The 14,376-nt window shown below is 45.9% G+C and overlaps 1 protein-coding gene across 1 annotated transcript; it reads left to right on the top strand.

Moving 5' to 3' along the window:
* Positions 1 to 7,120: 7,120 nt before the first annotated feature.
* Chchd2 (coiled-coil-helix-coiled-coil-helix domain containing 2) lies at positions 7,121 to 13,430 on the top strand. Its single transcript, NM_024166.6, has 4 exons — positions 7,121 to 7,393; positions 10,408 to 10,657; positions 12,012 to 12,162; positions 13,195 to 13,430. Exons 1-4 carry the CDS (start codon positions 7,344 to 7,346, stop codon positions 13,203 to 13,205), a joined length of 462 nt encoding a protein of 153 aa, NP_077128.2. The 5' UTR covers positions 7,121 to 7,343; the 3' UTR covers positions 13,206 to 13,430.
* The last annotated feature ends 946 nt before the right edge of the window (positions 13,431 to 14,376 follow it).

Genomic DNA, 14,376 nt, shown 5'->3' with positions numbered 1-14,376 from the left:
CTGATATGTTAACACATTTCAGGGAACTGTTGACATCCAAGATTATGTGTGATCAACTGAAAGACTACGGTAGCTCTATTTTGTAGGATTGTCATTCTTAACTCTCTAATTTCTCGGTTAATTTCTGTCAATATCTTTGTTGTATAGTGTTTGGCTAGTGAGCCAGCTATTTTAGAAATCTCCCTTTTCATCCCCACAACCAATGAGGGGCAGGTTGTGACTGCTGCTGAGGCGGGGTCTAGCAGATATGGGGAGCCTCCACAGGTAGAGCTCCCTGATCTCTTAATCCTATTAGAAGACTTTAGAGACTTTCTGAATAAAATAGGTGTGATTCTTCCTATCCCACGTATGCCCTTATAGCACGGGGTGGGAGCAGGAGAAGTGTATTCTCACAGATAAAAATCCACCCCAGGGGGGAATCATTTTCCCCTGGGGAGTGCATGATTGGAAATACTGCTGCAGTGGGGAGGGACATCAGTACAATCAAAGCATAGCCAGTGAAGGAAAAAGGCGTTATTTAGAAGGGCATCAGCTCTAACCCCAGAAATGTGTATGGGGGCATGTTCCATTGAGTTCCCTGCTAGCCTGGTATACTGTGACAATGTTTATGAGTGACTTCTTTTTTCAAAGATTTATTTATTTATCTTATGTATATAAGTACACTGTAGCTGTGTTTAAAGAGTTATTTTATTTATATAAGTTCACTGTAGCTGTCTTTTGATACACCAGAAGAGGGCATCGGATCCCATTTCAGATGGTTGTGAGTCACAATGTTTGTTTGCTGGGAATTGAACTTAGGACCTCTGGAAAAGCAGACAGTGCTCTTAACCACAGCCGTATATGTGACTTCTATTCAGTCTAGGGGTTTTGTGTGTGTGTGTGTGTGTGTGTGTGTGTGTGTGTGTGTTTCAGGAACCCAGGAATTGAAGGATCCACTTTGGGGATCTCACAAGGGAATACTTGATCCTAGGTGTCAGCTAGGTATCAAATCAATTATTGATAGACAGTGGCAGTGTAGACATGTTAATTTCAATGGAAGTGACCGGGAGCCCTGTTTTCCCTTTTTTATCTCAATACATTCATAATTTCCATTATCAGATCTTATCAAAGAATAATCCTGCTGAGGTCTGTATGGTTTCTCAGGGACTGGTCAGTCAAATTAGTCCCTCCCACTTGCCCTCCTCCCATTTGGGTAAAAACGGTTTGCTATCCTTCCTTCAGCAAATACTGGGTCCTAGCAGGTGGGACCAGTCCCTGGCCTTACAGAGTAAGATAAAGCTATTTCCTATAACCAGTGTACCTTCCATTCTTCCTGTTAAAATGACAGTCAAGATCAGATCCTAAAGCAAATTGGAGCATAATCGTGAACACAATCATAGTAACAGGCAATGACAGCTACAAAGATGTAGGAACAGTCTTACATCTCAGAAATCTTAACTTTTAAGGGGCCACAGGCAGTCACTGTCTACCTCTTGTTTGTTTGTTTGTTTTTGGAGGCAGGATTTTTCTGTGTAGCCCCAGCTGTCCTGGAACTTGCTTTGTAGACCAGGTTGGCCTCAAACTCAGCAATCTTCCTGCCTCAGCCTCCTGAGTAACTGCTGGGATCCAAGGTGTGCACCACCACCACTTGGCTTTCCTTTTCTTTTACTTATGGAAGTCAGAGGACAACTAAGTGATCAGATTCTCACCTACCTTGACTGTGAGAAGTTCACAAACTCAGGCCTTAGACCTGAGCAGTGTTTCATCTCACTGACAGTCCTTCCTTACAGCATTGTTAGACACTCACTTAGAAAGAGAAGTTCGGGCTGGTGAGATGGCTCAGTGGGTAAGAGTACCGGACTGCTCTTCCAAAGGTCCGGAGTTCAAATCCCAGCAACCACATGGTGGCTCACAACCATCCGTAACGAGATCTGACGCCCTCTTCTGGTGTGTCTGAGGACAGCTACAGAGTACTTACATATAATAAATAAATAAATAAATCTTTAAAAAAAAAAAAAAAAGAAAGAGAAGTTCATCAGACTTTCACATTTTTTTTTCAAGACAGGGCTTCTCTGTATAGCCCTGGATGTCCTGGAACTCACTCTGTAGACCAGGCTGGCCTCGAACTCAGAAAATCGCCTGCCTCTGCCTCCCAAGTGCTGGGATTCACAGCATGTGCCACCACGCCCAGCCAGACTGTCACATATTGTTGAGCCAACCACAGCCCAATCATCTGCCCTCGTGTAGGAGCAGCTTCTCCAGTGGAGTGGCAGCTGAACTCCAGCTTGCTGGACTTAGATGTTGAAGTGGAAATTCCTGGTTCCTTTGGAGATTCGGTTGTGTCACGTGACGTTTTTCTGGAAACCGTCTTCTGGAAAGAGGTTTCTGCTGAAGCAGACACATGGGAGGATGTTTTGCTGAGAACAGACGTGGTGTTTTTCTGGAAGCAGCCTGGGAAAAGAGGATGTGAATTTTTGCTAGAGCAGATGCTTGAGAGAGCATGTGATGTTTGGGAAGAGTATAAATATAACCCAACAGACAGTGGATGGCGGTATCTGGTATTGGTTCACCTTGCCGGCTTTGCTGATGATCATTGTTTGTTGTGACTTTGTAGACAGAAACACACTGTACTAGTCAGGGTTTTACTACTGTGAACAGATACCATGACCAAGGCAAGTCTTATAAAAAACATCATTTAATTGGGGCTGGCTTACATGTTCAGAGGTTCAGTCCATTCTCATCAAGGTGGGAGCATGGCAGCATCCAGGCTGTCATGGCGCAGGCAGAGCTGAGAGTTCTACCTCTTCATCCAAAGGCTGCTAGTGGAAGACTGACTCCCAGGCAACTGGGGTGAGTTTTAAGCCCACACCCACAGTGACACACCTATTCCAACCAGGTCACACCTATTCCATCAAGGCCACACCTCCAGATGGTGCCACTCCCTGGTCCAAGAATATACAAACCATCATCGCACCAAAGAAATTTGGGTGGTGCTCCAGCAGCAGCTTCTTTTCTTAAAGATTTATTTATTATTATATCTAAGTACACTGTAGTTGTCTTCAGATGCACCAGAAGAGGACGTCAGATATCATTACAGATGGTTGTGAGTCACCATGTGGTTTCTGGGATTTGAACTCTGGACCTTCAGAAGAGCAGTCGGTGCTTTCAACCACTGAGCCATCTCTCCAGCCCCAACTCCAGCAGCTTCTTGATGCTTCCCCAGAATAGGGCCGACTGGTAGAGCCCCTCAGTTTCTTCTGTGTCAAACTGCCCTTGCTGATTCATGAATGGTGTTTGCAAGTGGACCAAGCTACCGCTGCTGACTTGTATGAACTGAACTGCTGAGTCCCCCTGAAGAACTATTTCTAAACCGGTCCACCCTCTCTTTTGCCCTGTCCATCTTTCCTTTCCACTAACTCTGGTGGGTGGTGGGCTAGAAGGGAAGTTAAAGCATTTATGTATACTTATTAAAGTAAGATTTTGAAAAATATAAGCCTACAACTTGTGATCTAGGCATACATGTACAGATTTTTCATATATGGCATCTTCTTTAGTTGCTTCTCTATTTCATATTTTTAGGATAAAAAAAATAAATTATGAAGCTGGGTATGATGAGTCATGTCTTTATTCCCAGGACTCAGGAGGTAGAGGCTGGCATATCTATCTACAGAGCAAGATCCAGGACAGCCAGGACTACACAGAGAAACCCTGTTTTTGAAAAAGAAAACAAAAGACAAAAAACAACAACAACAACAAAATTGTGTGTGTGTGTTTTGTGGGTGCTGGAAATGGAACTCTGACCTCCTTGGGTTCTCTGCAAGCACAGTGCATGCTATTTATTTTCAAGATTTATTTATTTTCATGTGCATTGGTGTTTTGCCTGCAATTATGTCAGTGCGAGGGTGCCAGATTCCCTGGAACTGGAACTACAGACATTTGTGTGCTGCCTTGTGGGTGTTGGGATTTGAACCCTGTTGCTCTGGAAAAGCAGCTAGTACTCTTAACTGCAGAACCATCTCTCCAGCCGCTCCACAGTATTTTTTTTTTTTTTTTTAAAGATTTATTTATTATATGTAAGTACACTGAAGCTGTCTTCAGACACTCCAGAAGAGGGCGCCAGATCTCGTTACGGATGGTTGTGAGCCACCATGTGGTTGCTGGGATTTGAACTCCTGACCTTCGGAAGAGCAGTCGGGTGCTCTTACCCACTGAGCCATCTCACCAGCCCCAGTATTTTTTTTTTTTTTTGAGACAAGACTTCTCAATGAAAAGTGGAGCTCTCCATTCCTAGGCCAGCTAGGACCTGTCTCTCTTTGTCCCATAGCATTAGCTTACAGGTGCATGCCATTATGCCTATTTTTTTATACGGTTCTGAGGATATGAACTTGGGTCCTTATGCTTACAGAGTGAGCTGTCTCCCCAGCCCCTGGGCCCCAGCTTTGATGAGAAGGAACTGTTTAAGACCCCCAAAGGTGGCCCGGGATGAGCTGGCTGGCACCCCAATGACTCGAGAGAGAAAACCACACCTGATGCAAACTGCAAGAGGTTTTATTATCAGCTAGCTGAGGACAAACTCCTTCTGCTGTGCAGGGCAGGGGAGTTCGACCCTGAGCAGTAACAGTAGGGGGCTTTTAACAGCTCGTTGAGGAATTGGGAGGAGTTGGGAGGAGAGTTGGGAGGAGTTGGGCTACAGTGCTTCTCTGCCGGGTGTCCTTGGTAAAATTACAATGATCGCATCTCTAGTTGTAAGGTATAGAAACAAAAAGGCTTTTTGCTGGCTGTAGAGAACAAAGAGCTTCTTGCTGGCTGTATTTTTAGAGATCAGGGAAAACAAGCTTGAGGAACATCCGGGGGCTTTACCTTCCAGGGAGAAACGCTCTAAGTTCTCTAAGTTGGGGCCTCACAGAACCAATCACATGAGCAAACACAGGTGACTTTAAATAAAGTCAGGAAGGGCAATGGGAGAATGGGAGAGCATGGGCTCCAGTGGTTCCATCCCTCCAGGGATGGAGGAGCTGGATGGGCAGAGACAGCGCTCTTTCCAAAGCACCATGGTTCCAGGACAGCCAAGGCTATACAGAGAAACCCTGTCTCGAAAAACAAAACAAAACAAAAAAGCACCATGGAAGGGAACTGAGGTCACTCTCCCCCCATGAAGCAGCAGAGTAGAGTGATTCTGGTTGAAAGACCCACAACGTGAGGATTCCCCCACGTTCTGACTCAGGAGAGGCGACACCCCAAATCAGTCTTTTTTTTGTTTTGTTTTGTTTTGTTTTGTTTTTGTTTTTGTTTTTTTTCGAGACAGGGTTTCTCTGTGTAGCCCTGGCTGTCCTGGAACTTACTTTGTAGACTAGGCTGGCCTCGAACTCAGAAATCCGCCTGCCTCTGCCTCCCAAGTGCTGAGATTAAAGGCGTGTGCCACCACCACCCGGCTATGAGTAACGGTCTTGATGCAAACTGCAAGAGGTTTATTCGGGAAAGACCAGTGCACTGGGGACGACTTGTATCCCACGCAGGGGTAGAGGAGTTGAACATGAGCTCAAGGGGTGAGGGGTTTAGGGGTTTATAAAGGCAAAAACCGAAAACACCTGGCAAAAACTGCAAACACCTGGCATCCTGGAACAATGGGGCAAGTTCTCTATTTTTCACTCTCTCTCAAGATCTTTCATGGTTTTCCTCTGGACAGACAGGTGCACATCCTTGGGACAGGCTGATAACTCTTTGACTTCCATTGTCCTTGTCACAGATAGTTCCCCAGGGGTAACAGAGCTGAAAATGGTTTTCACGGACTGTCACCAGTGATCGCTTTCCCACTGCCACAGAACAACTATGATAAGATCTCCTTTCATACACAGTGCCTGACAAGGTGGCAGAGGAAAACTCTTCCCCCATTCCCCTGGGCATTTGGTGGGGAGGAGAGTCCCCTGTTTCTCCATCAGATGGCCTACTGCTACTCTGTAGGACTATATGACCTCATGGGCAATGTGTAGGAATGGTCTTCATCCACATTACGAGGACAAGAGTGTTTTCCAGGAAGCATCATGGATTGACACTGCAGATATCTCTGCCAATCAATGGGCTCAGGTCACCAACATCCTCTGTGGTGAGAGCTTATGGGACCACAAGCCTCTGTGGCCACAGTTGAGGAGACTTCTAGATTCAATGATTCTCAACTTTCCTAATGCTGCAACCCTTTTATACAGTTCTGGATACTGGAATGTGGGCATCTCTGCATTTGAGCAGTCTTACGTGGAAAAGAGCAGTAACTCAGTCCCTAAATCACAGTCTGAAACCCACAGGTTGAGGACAACAGCTTTAGAGGCCTGTTCTTTGATATGCAGATGATCTTACTGGCTAGTATTAAGTCAGGATGGTCTTCTTTTATTATGGAAATAGCGCTTAATTGAAGACGAGCCTTGGTAAATATGAGCAGAAAATTTCTCTGCAACAGAAACTTGAATTATGTACAGAATTTTCTTTCTCATAGTTTCTTTTTTTTTTAAGATTTATTTATTTATTATATGTAAGTACACTGTAGTTGTCTTCAGACACACCAGAAGAGGGTGTCAAATCTCGTTATGGGTGGTTGTGAGCCACTTTGTGGTTGCTGGGATTTGAACTCCGGATCTTTTGAAGAGCAGTCAGTGCTCTTCTCCGCTGAGCCATCTCATCAGCCCCTTTTTCATAGTTTCTAATAAGCTCGGCTAGTTCACTATCTTCCAGACATGTTGGGAGCAGAGCTCCTTTAGCGAAATTCTGCTTATGTAATTTAATATTTCCAAACACGTTTATTAGTAAATTCTTTATAACAGAAAAACAGAGTTTTTCCTGCGTGACCAGTACTAGGAGGCTGAGACGTGAGAACAGCGAGATCCAAGGCAACATCCGTTACCGGAGGCATTGTCCCAAAACAAAACAGAGAAGGGTTAAGTAAACAGCCCAAGAGCAGACCCCAGTAAGCCCCTAATCCAGTTTACTTGAGAGGCTAAGGCAGGAGACAGTGAAAATCAAGGTCAGTCAGGTTGTGGAGTAGGCCAGCCGGCCATCGGAAGCAAAAACCTAACCTCCACCATTGAATCGGAGGACAAAATTTGAGAGTGCAACCCCAGGAACTTCCGGTTAGCCTTAGCTCCTCCTCGCCAACTTCGTAACTTCCGGGCCTAGGACGCTGAGTCCAGGCTCTGCCCATTACTGATATCTCCTTTGTCCAATAACCTTTAGCGCCCGAGCTTTTCCTGATTTCTTATTGGTTGCCCGGTGAGGTACCGCCTCCACCCTTCCTCTCTCCTTGGTAGAAATTGCTGGACGCTTCTGTACGTTTCGCAGTTTGTCTTCGCTGATCGGTGAGACTTCGAGCAGTTAGGATGCCGCGTGGAAGCCGAAGCCGCACTTCCCGGGTGACTCCTCCGGCCAGGTGAGACCCTCGGGGCCGGGAACCGAGCGCGGGCCGCCAGGGCAAGGTTCTGTAGCCTGAGGGCTGCGAAGGCGACCGGTGAAGAGACGGAGCGAGCGGTCGGGAAGGGATCCGCTGGTGGGGCGGACTTCCTGAGAACAGGGACATGGTCGGTGCACTCGGGGAGAGGACTCTGAAACGTGACCTTTTCCCTAGACAGGCTGGGGGAAGGGCTGTCGAGGGCGTAGTATACAAGGAGGCGAGGAAAGAAAGATGCGTGGTAAACTCTTGGCCAGGGGTGGGGGTGGGGTGGTTTTTGTATTTTCTTTGTTCTACTCACTGCGTTTTTGAGTCTCAGGTTAGCCTTGAACTTTATGGCCTCGCTTGGCCTTCCTTGATTTTCCTGACTCCGCTTCCTTAGGGCTGGGATTGCCGGCTTTAAAGATTTTCTTTTCTTTTATTTATTTATTTTTTTAAGGAAAAAGAAACAAAGAAAATTGCGGGCTGTGTGTAGAGGGCCGAAAATTTAAAGCTATGTCTTTCCATCACTTGGGTCCAAGATGTCTACCATTTTGTGGTAAACGATCTATTGAGCTACCTTGCCGGCCGACCTAAAAAACAAATAGGAAATTGTTGACACCCCTCCCCCCAGTCCAGATTCTGAGGTCCCTCCTTGGGGTAATAAAATCGTAGAAAACTAAAATTGTGCTCATACTGGGAGTGAACCTCGGGAGTGCATGTTGTAGCGCATGCGTCATCTGTCATCAAGATAGTCCCTTGTGCCTCCTTCTCCCGGAAGGCAAGCGGGGGTTGCAACCAGTTCAAGGCTAGCAAGGCTACCCATAGAGAGATTCCTGTCCAGAACCCCCCCAAAAATATGAGTCAAAGTTGCAGCTCAGGCAGGTCACTTTCCCTAGATTTTTCTTTTTGGATTGGCGTGGTGGTTTGTTGTTTCCTTGAAAGGGGTTTTCACTATGGCCCTGGCTGGCCTTGAACTCCAAAGAGGCTGCCCGCCTCTGCCTCCCAAGGACTGGGATTAAAGGTATGGGCTACCAGACCTTGCCCACGGCACCCTAACCCGGCCCCCACTTTTTTTTTTTTTTTTAAGATTTTTTTTTTCTTAGTTTATTTTATGGGCTGGCGAGATGGCTCAGCAGGTAAGAGCACTGACTGTTCTTTGGAAGGTCCTGAGTTCAAGTCCTGGCAATCACATGGTGGCTCACAACCATCTGTAATGAGGTCAGATGCCCTCTTCTGGGGTGTCTGAAGACAGCTACAGTGTACTTATGTATAAAATAAATCTTTAAAAATTTTTATTTTATGTATATGAGGAGTACACAGGTGGTTGTGAGCCACCATGTGGTTGCTGGGAATTGAACTCAGGACCTTTAGAAGAGCAGTCTGTGCTCTTAACTCCTGAGCCATCTCTCCAGCCCAAACCTTTCTTGATTTATTTATTTATTTTTGAGGCAGGATTTTTCTGTGCAGCTCTGGCTGTCCTGGAACTCACTCTGTAGACCAGGCTGGCCTCGAACTCAGAAATCCGCCTGCCTCTGCCTCCCAAGTGCTGGTTAAGTTCAGCCCTTTCTAACTGGGTAAAATGAAGGCATTGGACTGCATTCCTAATATCACCTCATGACTTTTAGATTTTGTTGACTTGTGACTGTCTTTCTCCATTGTCAACACTGGTTCTAAATCCTTCTTCTAAATGGCCTTGTTCACTAACTGAATAGCCGGGATGGCCAGTGTATTTATGCCTCTGTGTGTGCTGGAGAACCTCGGTACCTGTGTGAAGGTCCAAGGGCACCTTATTGGGGTTGGTTGTTTCTTTCCACCTTCTGGGTTCCAGGAGTCAACCAACCTCAAGGTGTCAAGCATCCTTCTCCAGTGAGTCTTTGACCAGCCGCCTGTCCTCCTTCCAGCTCTAAATCTTAATTCAGATGTTCACTAGGTTAGTCCTTGACTGTCCTCAATTTTTTTTTACATGGCAACACCTGTCTGATATTTCTGAAACTGATAGACCAATAAAAGGAAAGCTGTTTGCTCATTCTGTTTTTGTTTTTTTTTTTTGAAACAGGGTTTCTCTGTGTAGCCCTGGCTGTCCTGGAACTCACTCTGTAGACCAGGCTGGCCTTGACTCAGAAATCCGCCTGCCTCTGCCTCCCAAGTGTTTGCTCATTCTATAGCTTCTAATGCCTCGGAGCTCAGAGAGGTCCAACTGTCATTTAAATAAATCAATCCTTTGGGGAACTTTCTAACTTTAATTGTCCATGAGTGGACATATGCAAATGAATGGGCACTAGAGCCTTGGAAACTCAGAGGGGTCAGATGACCTGGCCCTGAGTTTCCACGTTACTGCTTCCTGAGTGTGCACTACCACGCCTAACTGTATGACAGCATTGCTCACCATTTTGAGACAAGGGTATTGATTGTTAGGTTGGCCTTAAAAATCACTGTATAGAGCAAGGATGAGAGTAGATATGCCAAACTGTACTGTGCTGTACAGTGAAAAGTCCACAGACCTCAGCCTTACATAAAGAATACAGCAACTTGGGCTGGAGAGATGACTCAGAGGTTAGGAGCACTGCTCTTCCAGAGGTCCTGAGTTCAAATCCCAGCAACCACATGGGGACTCACAACCATCTCTAATGAGATCTGATGCCCTCTTCTGTTGTGTGTGAAGACAGCTACAATGTACTCACATAGATGAAATGAATAAATAAATAAATATTAAAAAAGAATACAGCAACTAATTCGGAAGCAGGAGCACACCAAGCGGTCAGCAATGTACAGAAATGTGTGTGTGCCCACAGGTATGCATCTAATAAAGATGATGAAAAAGGAGGCTATCAGTTTGAAAATAGATCAAGGAAGGGTATTTGGGAGAGGGTTAAAGTAGAAATAAGTCACTGTATGGTGAAGATGGCCCAGATCTGGTTTTTCTACCTATGTGCCTCTGAACCTGGCCCATTTGGTCTCTTGAGTAGATTGCAAAGCCATTTGTCTGGGACCTGAGGAGTTTTGTTCTTTTCCAGCCGGGCCCCTCAGATGAGGGCTGCTCCCCGAAGAGCACCTGCAGCTCAGCCTCCAGCAGCAGCTGCGCCATCTGCAGTTGGCTCACCTGCCGCTGCGCCCCGGCAGCCAGGCCTGATGGCCCAGATGGCTACCACCGCGGCCGGTGTGGCTGTGGGCTCTGCAGTGGGACACACCCTGGGTCACGCCATCACTGGGGGCTTCAGCGGAGGTGGCAGTGCTGAGCCCGCAAAGCCCGACATCACTTACCAGGTGAGCTTTGGGGCAGCTTCTCCTTTCTGAGATGAGTTGGCAGCTGGCGAGCATCTTTTATGAATAAGCATTTACTCTGATACCATGAGGACCTGAGTTCAAATCCTATGAGCCCACAAAAAAATCAGGCATAGCCATACATAACTGTAACCACATGCATTGTGGGGTGGAGACAGGCAGTTTCCACAGCAGGGCCAGCCGGCCTGCTGAGATGAAATTAGTTTCTGGTTCAGTGAGAGGTTCTGTCTCCAGGAAATAAAAGAGAGTGGTTGAGGGTATGTTTGGTCTATCTCCCCTTGGGCACATCTGTCCACACACTCATGGGAGCATCACACACAAAGCCACATAGAGTGGTCCGAGTTACAACAGGAGTTCAGCCTAGGTTACTGTACAACAGCCGTTTTCCCTTTAGGTGATGCTTGTTTTTGAGAGCATATCACTCAAATTAGCCTTGAACTGGCAAGCCTCCTGCCTTGGCTTTAAGTACTTATCTTGGCCACACTTTTACTGTTGCTTTTGAAGACAAAGTCTTCACTGTGTGACCCAAACTGACTTCTAACTTGTAACAGTCTTCTTGGCCTCTCAAGTGCTGGTGTCACAGGCAGAGCCCTGAGCCCTGAGGCCTGGCCTTTGAAGTCAGCCTTCCTTACACAATCAGTCCCTTTTGGGGCTTTATGACCCCTTACCTAGTTTTTTTGTTGTTGTTGTTGTTTTTGTTTATATGTTTTTTTACTATTTCTTTGTCTGGGGTAGATGTATTTTCTAAGGAGCATGTATTTCTGGTATGTCTGAAATTCTCATCCATCTCTTTCCCATGATCCAGTTTTCCTTATGAATGCTTCAATATACATACATACATATATATAAAATACACATATATATCCACATATATATACACACCAATATACATATATAAACATATATGTATACATATATATATAAAATACACACATGCTCACGTGACAGTGTGTGGGTGTGTTGTGCTGGGATCAAACCTCAAACCCGGGGCAAAGAATACAGTCTTACTGTGGAGTCCCTAGCCCGTTTTTAAAGTTTTGGTCTTAATGTTTACAATGGTAAGGCCCAGCCCAGAGCCTTGAGTGTACTGAGCAAGGTCTTCATAGAACCTTGGCTCCCATTTACGCTCCAGATGATGTGATTCGGTGTTTGTTGCTTTTGGTTCTGAGTTGGCGAGGACATCTTTGTTCTTTACATCGTTTTCACTGCCATGTTCCTGGCTGGCACTAAACTTGCACCTTTCTCCAGTTGTTCCCCAGCTCCCAGTGTGTGAGCGCTGCCCTTGGGTGGTGCCCTGTGCTTTCTCATCTCAACACAAGATGCTGTGTCTTTGCAGGAGCCTCAGGGAGCCCAGCTGCAGAACCAGCAGTCTTTTGGACCTTGCTCTCTAGAGATCAAGCAGTTTCTGGAGTGTGCTCAGAACCAGAGCGATGTCAAGCTCTGTGAGGGCTTCAACGAGGTGCTGCGGCAGTGCAGGATTGCAAATGGTAGGCGACTTGTCCCTCTGCTCGGGGTGATGGTCCTGAACCCTATTTAGTTTTGGAGTTAAGTATTTACAGTTCAGTGCTTGTTTTTGTTTTCCCAGTTTCAATTAGAGTACTGGTTCTCAACCTTAGGCCCTCATGCTGTAGTGACCTGGAACCATAAAGTTATTTTTGTTGCCTTTTTTTTTTTTTTTTTTTTTTTGAGACAGGGTTTCTCTGTGTAGCCCTGGCTGTCCTGGAACTCACTTTGTAGAGCAGGCTGGTCTCGAACTCAGAAATCCGCCTGCCTCTGCCTCCCAAGTGCTGGGATTAAAGGCGTGGGCCACCACACTAGCTTTGTTGCTATTTTGTAATTATAATTTTGATACTGTTATGAACTGTAGGGTAAATGTCTTATATGCAGGATATCTGGTATGTGATTCCTCTGAAAGGGGTGGAGACCGTCAGGGTGAAAATAGCTGAGTTAGATGGGAGGGCGGTGAGGTATTTAGGAATGGAATTAAGAGGTACTTGTCCTAGCCAGGTGGAGGTCATGCACAGTTTTAATCCACTCAGGAAACAAGAAAACCCTGTCTCTCAAAAAAGCTAAAGTTCATGAAGTTCTCTGCCTGATAGAACTGATATCAGACCGTCCCACAACAGGGAAGACCCAGGCCTGAGGCCGATCCTCAACCTGAGAACTCCCAGACAGAATGCTGTGGACGAACTGGTCCACGAAATATCTATTTCCAGGACAGGGTTGTTAGGTAGGCACTACACTGCCGTGCCCATCGAGGAAACCCTCCCCTTAGCTTCTGACAGAGGGTTAGTAATAGAATTGAGAGAGACAGAGATAAGATACTTGTCTTAATTCATAGCTTCTTGTTGGTTTAACATCTACCAAATTGGCTAACCCTCTGCTTCGGGCCGTTGTAGACACATGCACCGTGTCTTAGTTATGGCAAAGATAGAATGGAGGTTTGATTGGATGAACCCTGAAATGGTGGTGTTGGGTGTCTTCTAACTTAAACTTGTCTTTTTTTTTTTTTTTAATAGGTTTAATGTAATCAAGAAATTCAAGCTGAAGAGATGTAACATTGGTTCTGTATAATTGATAGTACAAGTGTGGACCCTTATATTTCTAACAGTTCATTGCTTTGGAATGGCCGTGAAAGAGATCTAACTGTGGATGCTTACTGAGGCTTGTATGTAGTGTTGGTTACTGGGGAAGTGTTTGGCCTCCTTGGACTGTGTTGTGATTGTGAGTTAAAAAAAATAAATTGGTTATTCTGAAGTGTGTGGTAGCGTCCTTATTGTGTGTGCCTGGTGAACATAGTAGCATCCTAAGAGAAGCCATTCTCTATGCCTGTCATTCGTCTAGTCCAGAGGTGCTCAGCCTTCCTAGTGCTCTGGCCTTTTAATACAGTTCCTCATCAAAAACACAGCTTTCTGATCTGGAGGCATCGAATCTAGGAAAAGCTTAGGCCCAGGTAAAGTGGTACATGCTTTTAATCCCAGGAGACAGAGATATATATATATATATTTTTTAACTTTGATCACATGCTAATTGTGATGTGTCAGGGAGCTGGTGTGATACTCAGCTGCAGCAGGCTTGTCTAGTATTCACCAGGCTTGAGTCCTGTCTTCAGCCATGCCAACAAACCAAGTAGCTAAGTAAGTGGTAAGCAGGTAGACATTACTGAGACCTCCGATGGCCACGTGACACTGCGTGTCTGCATGGAGGCAGCGTACGCAAGCCGTTGGGTCTCCCTATATAGTCCAGATCTGTGTAAATGGCCTATCCTGCCTCAGCCTCCCAAGTGCTGGGATTAGAGGCTTGTGCCACCATACCCAGTTAAAAACCATCCTGTAGCCAGGCGTGGTAGTGCACACTTAATCACAGCTCTGGGATCACAGCCGGTGGATCCCTGAGAGTCTGAGGCTGGCCGGGTCTACAGGGTGAGCTCCAGGACAGCTGGGGCTACACAGAGAACCCTGTCCCACACAAAAACCAGCCAAACATCAACAACAAAAACATGGAGTTCAATTCCCAGCAACTACATGGTGGCTCACAAACCATCTGTAATGGCATCCGATGCCCTCCTCTGGTATGTCTAAAGACAGCTACAGTGTACTCACATACATAAAATAAAAAACTTAAAAAAAAAAAGTCATGCTTGGTGTTGCACCCTATAGTGCCAACACACAAGCAGAAGCAGGAGTGCAAGTGTGGAGGCC

Source organism: Mus musculus, chromosome 5 (genome assembly GCF_000001635.26).
Source record: "Mus musculus strain C57BL/6J chromosome 5, GRCm38.p6 C57BL/6J".
Lineage (NCBI taxonomy): Eukaryota > Metazoa > Chordata > Mammalia > Rodentia > Muridae > Mus > Mus musculus.
Note: the sequence above shows the minus strand (reverse complement) of the source record. Positions and strands in the feature narration are given on the sequence as shown.

Bases quoted from the DNA above. Each gene is read 5' to 3' on its own strand.
- Chchd2 (NM_024166.6), top strand. From the start codon at position 7,344: ATGCCGCGTGGAAGCCGAAGCCGCACTTCCCGGGTGACTCCTCCGGCC. The intron at 7,394-10,407 runs GTGAGACCCTCG...GTTCTTTTCCAG, and splicing joins CGGGTGACTCCTCCGGCCAG to CCGGGCCCCTCAGATGAGGG. The intron at 10,658-12,011 runs GTGAGCTTTGGG...GTGTCTTTGCAG, and splicing joins AGCCCGACATCACTTACCAG to GAGCCTCAGGGAGCCCAGCT.